Genomic DNA, 9,557 nt, shown 5'->3' with positions numbered 1-9,557 from the left:
ATCAGGAACGGTCATTCCATATTGTGATCATCGGACAGTTCATGCCATATTTTAATTATCAGTCCGATCATTTCATGTTTTTAACTATCAGGACCGGTCATTCCATATTGTGACCAATCAACGACTTCGTAATTATAAACATGTTAGTTAGATTGTTGTATAGAATGGGAATCATTCAACTTAGATTATTTTGATTATAAAATGTTATTTGGTTGTTTATTACTCATTCTGTTGCTTTATAAAAAATATTTTTTACCTGATTCATTGCGCTAAATATCGCAATATCGATGATAGGATTATTGATTGATCTGTCTATACATAAGTGATTTAATGATAAAATTCTTGTATTTCATTCAAAGAATTTAGTTTAAAAAGATTTCGAGTGGTAACAAATTGAGCAGTATTATCATCGAGCAGATCTTATGATTCTATTTCACTTCTTAATGAATTATCATATTAAAATATTCGATCATACAATGCAAATACCATCATATGTGATAGAAATCAACATAAAGGTCACTTTGAACAAAGTTTATAATGACCAACTATCCTGTTCGACCTATTGTCATTTAATTCCACTTTTTTTTTCGGTGCTCTTTGTTAAACTACTATTCATCATTATAATCTTTAGCCAAATTGAAGCTATCCAAATCATTACATTTCTTTCTTGTTCACATTATCCATCTAGCAATTATGTTTCTAAAGCTAATATTTTTCAAATTTATTGATTTGTCATTTTGTCATTTATTTGAAAGAATTCAAAAAAAAAAAAGAGAATGGTGGAGAAAATGTCACATAAAGATGATTGTCGCTTTATTTATCTCATTAGGTTTATTACACACTTTGGCAGATTTTAGTGCTCAGTTCTTTCAATTTTTGCTTAGGCAAGCAATCACGATAGCAATTTTCAGGAAGTAGTTTAATGAGAAAAATGGCGCAAAAAGACGTCTCAAGATTTTTCCATTTTTCCTCTTCACTACACTCATCCAATTGAATGACTGCCATCTTTAAGGACAATCAGTCCTTTCCTGTCTTTTTTTGGATAGTCTTAGTTTATAAACATCTTAAAACCATTCTCTATCGTTGAACTCATAATGTCGCACTTTTTCTTCCTTTTTTTTTTTTATCTCAACAACTGTAATTGTTTTAACCTACAAGTATACTGTAACTTGCACAAGTTTAAATCATTGTTACAGTACTGCTAATTCAATATCAATTCTCTTAAATCATTAACATTAACTGATATTTTAATTAAAAAAAAAAGAAAATAAAGTACAAATTATCAGATTAATTTTAGACAAAAAAGAAAAATCCATCAGTTGATATGTAAGAAATAATCAAAGCTTTTTCGCAAATATAAAATTTCATTGATCATGAATTTTTCAGTATGTCAAACCAAAAATCAGCTAAAAATCTATGACTCAATAAAGAAAAGGAAGGGGAGGAAATCAGTTCATTTCTAACAAGTGACTGGTTAAAATGCTTAAAATTAATCCCTGAAATTGATTGGTTGATCGATTGATGGACTGATTGATTGATCGGTCGATTGATTGATGGATTGGTTGATTCAATCATTTCATTTCTGATGTTTAAAATTTATTTCTCCTCTTTGACCAATAATTTTATGGCAAGTTTGAATAGTGAAACGGAGCACTTAAAATGCTCAAATCATAGGATCGGATGACAATATGTCACAAAGCTATTGTCTTTCTTCCCTTTGTCACTATTATCATTTCGAATTTTGAAGGGAATTCCTAAATATGTTCGATTTTCCTTTTTTTCAAAAATTAAAAATTACTAATTAATATATTATTTATTGTAAATATCATATCGATCACTATCATTATATTATGGAATATTGATAAGATACTCAAGAAATTTGTTAGAAATGATCGAATATTAACAATTCATCTTTTTTACACTTCCTTCTTCTCTCTCTCTCTCTTTCTTTCTCTTTCTTGCATTGATGTTTTTTTCTTCTTCATACTGTAATACTTTCAAATAAAGATTTGATTGGGAAATTTCAGATCGATGAATTCGAATCCCGCTCATCGTACCAGTAAAATTCGTACTTTTCACAAGAAACTTACTCGAGGTTTAAAGAAAGCTCGTTGTACATTATGTGGATTATACTTCCATAGATTATTAGTCAGTTTATTTATTTTTTCATTATATATCTTCGTTCTCTTTCTCAAATAAGAAATAATTTCGTTGAGTTAATCATACAACTTCATTATAAGTCAAATATTCCGAAGAAAAGATGAAAGATTACAAGATGATTTATTTGTTTGTGTACTTTAAGGCTTAAAATAGTAACGAAGAGAACGAAATTAAAAATTTCCACCAATAATTTTGAATTTGCTAAAAAGAATAAAAAGTTATAATAATTATGTTGTGACAATTTTAGAAATATGAAATTTCAATGAAACAATGTTTATGTTCGCCATTATTGTGTTTAGTACCTCAAGCTAAGAAAATTTGCCATTTGAAGATAAAACCTTCACCCAATTCAGGTTTATTGATAAATTCTCATTAATTATCGCTTTCATATGAATTACATTTGAATAATTCCCAAAACGACTGATATGATTGATAAAATTGGCACATGTTATAGAAAAGATTGAAATAAGAGTTAACTTGTGATTGATACTATCACTATTTAAAAATGAAACTAAAATTAAGTGGAAAAAATTTCCCTGTAAAATGAATAAATATGAATCATCATAGAATAAATTAATATGATGATATAATTGGTGACATGGGGTTTTTTTTTCCTGTTGAACAGGTTATGTGATATAATTTTGTAATTATATCACGACAAGGTAAGTATTATATTAATCATATGAAATATTGAATATACCACAAATGCTGAATATATTGCAGTTATATCAAAAACTAGTGCATTATCAGATAATTTTGATAAAAAAACAAGAGTAAACATATTTTAGTTAAACCAGTAAGGCAACTGATATCAAAATTAGGTGGAAAGACGACAAATGAATTGGAACGAATGAAACGAAAAGTAAGTTTAATAAATGATTAAGACTGTTTAAGTATTAATATACCAAATAAAATTTTAAAAAAATCAGATTCTTTCCAAAATGCGGTAGAACTGTGCTACTTATTTTGAGTTATTCTATTTATCCCTTCATATATCCATACAAAAAATATTATTTTCTTTCTTGGAATTATCAATTTATCCATGTTTTACATATTATTTCTTCTTTTATAATCCCTTTAACAGTTACTAACTTAAATTTAAAATCAATGATGTCGGTTATGCAATTCTTGATTTGGTTTAATAATAAACAAAAGGAAAAAAACTGAGATTTCAAAATAAAAATTGAGCTTGAAAAAAACAGATTTTAAAATAATAGTTCATAGTTGAGAATTAAATTCAGTTCATTCATAGGTTGACAAATATCGAGTAGCAACAAATTGTTCAGCAACAAATTAGCTTTTTCCAAATGCTAATCCATTTTAAGGGTGACAATTGGTCAGCTAATGATTTATTCAAATTTCAACATGGAAATTTGGATCATTACGATATAGATGAGAAACGAGCAATTTGTATGGAATGGCTTCGACGAATTAATAATATAACCAAAAAATATTATTGCCTTGCATGGTTTGTTTTATTGTATTTATATTTTGATTTTAATTATTGTATATCAATTATCGTAATTAGAAGTACTTTTATGCTAATTTCAGGTATGCATCCGCGATTTATACTTGTTATTATCGATTAGCTCCATTAATTGTTGATAAAGAGGAGAAGAAACGAACATGGATTGATGTTAAGCGGGAATATGCGGAAATATTTCTGATGGGTCGACGTATCTGGCGTAGACCCACTCATCCAAATAGGCTTCGTATTCTTTATGATTTAGCCATGTTATGCGTCCTTTTCAATGATATACCTGTAAGTGATCTTTGAAGAATTGAAAAAAAAAGTTATACTAAATTCTGGTTTTATTGGGTTACAAGCATTTCAGCATTAGACAACACTTCAAGTTTGTTCGATAAAATAAATGGATTGATAAAATCAGTTAATACTGATAGTAAGAATATTCTACAAAAACCAATCTAATATTTTATTTCTCTCACAGTTGTCAAAGAAAGCAAAAAAAAGAAACATTAATTGAGAAGCCAAAATTAAATTTGAAATGGAAACAGTAAGATGTCTTAAAAATGGGACTCAATATTGCTAAGTGATTTCTCGAGAACAACTTTTTTTCCTGTTAATAGTTTGATTTTGATATCTGATTGGATAATACATTTCTATCAAATGAATTTCTTGTAGAATGATGAAACGGTGATACTATTCCGGGATTTATTAGATGACAACGACAATTTCAATTTTGAAGTACTGAATGAAATTGAATATGCACAATCGATTGACAAGGTATGCTTTTTTGTCATATTTATTCATCGATATAAATGGGTTTGTAGTTCTTTAAAAAAAAGAAAAAAATACTGAATTCTATCATTCATATATTATATAAAGAATTTAATCATTGATCTAGGAACTATTTACCTGGATTATAAGTACCAATTATTGGAATACAACGTTTTATGCTTCTTATTCCTTTCATAAAAAAGAAGTAATCTTTCTACAAAAAAAAAGCGCAATTTTGATAGAGAAAAATTAAATAATGTGAAGTAAAGAAAATTTATCCAAGACGAAAAAAAAACTAGTAAAATAAATCCATAAAATTGTGGTATTGAATATATCTAATTAAAACTCTTACCTTAATTATGGCTTATTCCCATTCATCCATATCACAGCACAAAAGTAAATTTTGAAATTTTTAATTATTATTAAAAATTAGATATATTTAATGAATTAACTCTTCAAAATGATTGATAGTCTGTTATGTTATGATTCAAATGATAGCCTATTTGTCAGATTATAAAATTCATTGCTAAATTTTTAGACAGTACGCCTGGGAAATCAAAGGATAGTCCATTTATCAGCTTATAAAATTCATTGATTTTTTTTTAAAATTTTTAGACAGTACGTCTGGAAAATCATGTGATCGACTTGTTCTATCAAAGGCGTAAATCCACTTGTTCTGCTCGTTCCAGTTTTCTCTCGAAAAGTAGTATTGAAACACCACGAAGCAGTTTTAGAAGTTTAAAAATGAAAAATGATGATATAAAAAGCACCATAGTGAGCGTAAGTAGAAATGATATCTGTTAACAAATACTTATCAGTGATATTTTTTAGTAAAATATTTATCTTTCTGTAGGAATTCATTGGTTGAATTGTAAATTGAAACAAATTTTAAAATTTTTAAAGAGAGAAAAAAAGCAATGCTTTCCTAAAATTAGAACTCAAAAAATTCGATTTCTCTCTTCACAAATATAACATCCAGTAGTGGTAATATTTCAGAAAGCTCTATCCATTCCGGATAATATAATGTCGGATTCATGCGTGACTACAGAAGTATCAGCTTCAAGAAGTCCACAAGTTGCTCGTAAGCAAAGCGTTCGTTTCGCTAGGAAATCTGACATAGATCCAAAAAAAGAAACAAAGATAGAGAAATGCTTAAATTCAGCGAATATAATAAAAGTAGAAAGTACAAATGCTGATATTATGAAAAATATCACAATTGATAAAGATATAACAAATGCGCATAATGAAATGATGTATGAAATGGATTCCGAACAACTTGTCACTGCTAGTGTCAACTTGACCGGAACAAATGAAATTGATGTGGAATTTGCCGTAAGAAAGAAGTCAAATTATGCAGGAACGAGCCGAAAATTTCCATCCATGTTGTCAGATCAAATGATCGCATTTATAGATGTTTATCAAAAGGAATAATTTACTATCTAACAGGTGTTATCTTGCCTTTAACCATGATTACTATACATGACTTTTATATTTACCTATCAGGATTGACTTTAAGTTTTAAAATTAAAGTGCTTCCATCATTTTTATCCTTTTATTGATGAGAACCATATGGAACAACGATGAATGATGTATTTTGTAAATTTTTTTTTTTTTTGATGAAGATTCTTGCAATTAGTACAAATTAACCATAAAATTAAATACTTGTGAATGAATGAAATAAATAGTGGATTTCGCTTAAATAAATTAATAAATAGGAATAATAAATAGGAATAATTAATAAATAGGAATAATTACGATAGGAATAATTAAATATTAATTCAAATAAATTTGTCATAGGCAATGTTTCCATTATATCTTTGATTGTATCACTAATGATTTGCTTAACTGCCCTATTTCCTAATTTTTTTCTCACATATTTTACTAAATTAAATTTTTAAATTGTATATAATAATTGAACAAGTTAGTTTTCATTAAAAAGAATTTTCTTTTTTTTTTCAAACTACTTCATGATAATTTATTTATTGCTTCTTGTGATGATATTATTTTTTTGTATTTTATATTAATATATTTCTTTGTTCATTTTTTAAATCATACTTTGCTTGTTTGTGCATTACTATTTATACTGCTAAAAATATTTTCAACTTGTACCTATAATAACGGTATCTATCGTTTATTTAATAAATAAAAAGATCGTATTTTGAATATCGTATTTGTTTCCTTTTAAATTTTCAAAATATCCATTAATAGATTACGGTACAATGAGTAGTACTGCGTAAATGTTATGGTTGCATTACTTACAATATGCCAATTAGGACAATAATTCATGTCAATTTTAACCTCATTTTCATAATCGTATTTTTCTTTCTTCTTGAAACATGAAATTATAGCTTATCAAATATAATCATTTATCGTTATCAACAAACCCATCCCGTTTTTTAATCTATTACAGTATCATTTTTTCGCCATTTGTAATCATAAACTATGATACTATAATTAAATCATACCGATTTAATTTTGCAAAAAATATCAAATTACTTAACTCTTCAAAAGTAACAGCATTTTTTGCAACTTGATCATTCCGCTTATTTAACATATTATATATCATCGTAAAAGTAGCATTTATCTTTTTACCTCTTCAATGATAACTTAAATATATCTTCAAATACAACTTGAATTTATCAATACGGTAAGTAATGATGCAAGAAAAATGGGTATTTTGTATACTTTTTGCAACTTAGTTTTCTAAATAAAATATGAAAGTTTTAAATTAAACTTTTTTTTTTGTAAAATTATTACATCCAAGATATTCGTTGATAAGTATTACTGATAAGAAAAGACTTTTCTTTTTTTCCTATCCTTTCTTTGTTTATTGATTAATTGATTACAGCGTCTTTTTTAAAAAGTATTGGAGATGTTTAAACATGAAACAGTTGTTCAGAAAGATTTAAAATATTAGCTTTTACTGCCATTCTTCTTCGTCTTCCATTTCTTAAACTTGTTCGTTAAATGCTGTTATGAGCAATGTGTAGCTATACCGTATTACCACCTCATTTCGCGGATGTAAATTATCATCGGCGTTGTGGGATTCATGTACAGGTTTATCATTTTATCATAATTTATCTGATATCTGCATATTTGCCATTTTATTACAATTAATTTGATATATAATTAGAGAATTCATTTCTACTATAGTGTTAAATAAATAAATTTTTAAGTTTTAACATATTTAAGAATTTAATTTGCCAAATTTTAAAGAGTTAAAATGATAACTTCTTGAAACATTAAAATAAATCTGTCATACTGTTGAACTGATTACAATGAATTTCATTTACAGTTTGGAAATAATCATTTTTCAATTATTAATACATATATATGCATATATAGAAAAAGATTTGATGGGTTACGCTTCCATTTAATAAAATTAATTAATTAATGAAATATTTGATTTGAAATAATCACAGAAATAATTGTAGACATTATTGCTATGTCATCAACCGATCACTTTACTTGTTATCATAGCAGCCATTTCAATTGGTATTATTTTATTAATCAATCCAAGTCTTCATCATAAATCTCCATTATATAAGCAATTTTTTCAAGTAAGTCTCATAATCATTACTTATCACGTCATAACTTATCACGTCATAACTTATCACTTAATTGTCACATTTTAATTTTACGTATTTATGTTTTTTGATTGATGCATTCTATTAAGCAGGAAAAAGGTTGATTACATTTTCAGCATTATGCACGTGTGAGAGCCAGTCATTATACATTACTGTATCGGATAGCTATAGCTTTATGGATCGGTGTACATATTGTTCATGTAATTACTGTTATTACCAGTATTTTAGCCACACGAGTAAACTTAATTTTTATTTAAATAAGTTTATCAGAATATAATTAATAATTATCGATCCATGATCAATGATCCAAAATTAATTTTCAGAAAGAGGCTTAATATAAACCGTCCTCAGGAAAGTTTTTTCGCAGCCGCAGGAAGGACTGGCATCCGGCACTGGTGTTCTGTACAACCGTACCAAGCCTAGATGAGGCCTAAGGCGCATCCCAACCCTCTGCTAGCCATTGTCCATTGCCTAGTTTCTTCGTCGTTCGGCGCGACCGCAGGGAGCGCTGGTGCGAGGACTCGGGCCATTTCCCGTCCCCGTCGCCACTTAGCACGGGCCGCGGGAAGCGTCAGCTGGCGCTGAGTCTTCAAACTTACCCCGAAAATAAGACATCCCCCTGGAAATGAGCCCCAGCAGTTTTTTCTTTTTTTTAGGGGAGGTATAATACAATACCCTGTCTTATTTTCGAGGAAACATAGTAGTACTTTACCGAGAAATGTCATATTTCTTCAAACACTTGATAAAGTGCTAAAGTGAATTTAAAAGCTTAAACAACAGGATCGGATAGCTTAATCCAGATCTAACTTTAAACATTTAATGCAATGCTAATATAGATTTAACAAATTAAATTAGGTCCTAATTAAAATTAAATCCTAATTAAATTAGGATTAATTCTCCATTCATTCATTCATTCATCAATTTCAGTTAATTCGACCAGAACTGCTATATCCACAACTTGTAATACTTATTATATCAGTGGGATTTTATACATTTAGTTTACTTTGCCTTATAACAATGAATTTCATTGGATCAAATATCATTTGGATAGCACCGCTTATTGCTTCCATTTTTTGCTTCTTTACTTCGTTTGTCATTTTAAATTTAAATTTTGAAATTATCAAAAAAGTGGAAGGCATTATTGATTGATCAGAATTATAATAATAAATCTATGAAGGAATTGAATTAGTGTATTCCGTTCATTTCCAATATTTTTCTTTTGATCTTCCCGATTTCCCAATAATATATCATCATCAAACGATTGTTAATCCATATCATATATCATTGTGCCTTGAAAAAAAAAAAAAAAAAACAATCAATTTTTGCATTGCAGAACAAATCTATATCTTCTTGTTTTGACACATCGATATGTTACTGATCGTCGAGAGGCATTGCAAAAAATATTAAGAAGTGCAAAAACGGTGACCTTTAAGGATATTCGATCATCGATCAAACAATACGATGAATAATGGATTGAAAATTGTTCAATTACTCTGTTATTAATGAATGTATTTACCTATTCGACTAATATCACACAATTTATTACAACTTTTATCTCTTATTTACTAATA

General features: G+C 27.8%; 3 protein-coding genes across 3 annotated transcripts in view; 2 read left to right on the top strand and 1 right to left on the bottom strand.

Moving 5' to 3' along the window:
• Positions 1-5,830, top strand: part of LOAG_09870 (hypothetical protein) — a gene marked incomplete at its 3' end in the record, with an annotated part of 6,697 nt that extends 867 nt beyond the window's left edge. The window contains exons 2-9 of the mRNA XM_020448034.1: positions 2,028-2,148; positions 2,408-2,513; positions 2,949-3,022; positions 3,486-3,628; positions 3,712-3,922; positions 4,304-4,405; positions 5,015-5,179; positions 5,396-5,830. Coding sequence (XP_020301787.1) covers positions 2,032-2,148; positions 2,408-2,513; positions 2,949-3,022; positions 3,486-3,628; positions 3,712-3,922; positions 4,304-4,405; positions 5,015-5,179; positions 5,396-5,830 — 1,353 coding nt within the window. The 5' untranslated portion in view covers positions 2,028-2,031. The remainder of the gene's footprint in view (positions 1-2,027; positions 2,149-2,407; positions 2,514-2,948; positions 3,023-3,485; positions 3,629-3,711; positions 3,923-4,303; positions 4,406-5,014; positions 5,180-5,395) is intronic.
• Positions 5,831-7,381: 1,551 nt separating this feature from the next.
• LOAG_09869 (hypothetical protein) lies at positions 7,382-8,243 on the top strand (the record flags this gene model as incomplete). Its single annotated transcript, XM_003145396.1, has 3 exons — positions 7,382-7,456; positions 7,834-7,959; positions 8,103-8,243. The coding sequence occupies 3 exons, from the start codon at positions 7,382-7,384 to the stop codon at positions 8,241-8,243; spliced, it is 342 nt and encodes a 113-aa protein (XP_003145444.1).
• A 162-nt stretch (positions 8,244-8,405) lies between these two features.
• On the bottom strand, positions 8,406-9,083 carry LOAG_09868 (hypothetical protein; the record flags this gene model as incomplete). Its single annotated transcript, XM_003145395.1, has 2 exons — positions 8,406-8,605; positions 8,990-9,083. The coding sequence occupies 2 exons, from the start codon at positions 9,081-9,083 to the stop codon at positions 8,406-8,408; spliced, it is 294 nt and encodes a 97-aa protein (XP_003145443.1).
• Between the last annotated feature and the right edge of the window lie 474 nt (positions 9,084-9,557).

The sequence above is a fragment of the Loa loa genome (assembly GCF_000183805.2).
Source record: "Loa loa unplaced genomic scaffold supercont3.250, whole genome shotgun sequence".
Classification (NCBI taxonomy): domain Eukaryota; kingdom Metazoa; phylum Nematoda; class Chromadorea; order Rhabditida; family Onchocercidae; genus Loa; species Loa loa.
This window is presented reverse-complemented; position numbering and strand designations above follow the sequence as displayed.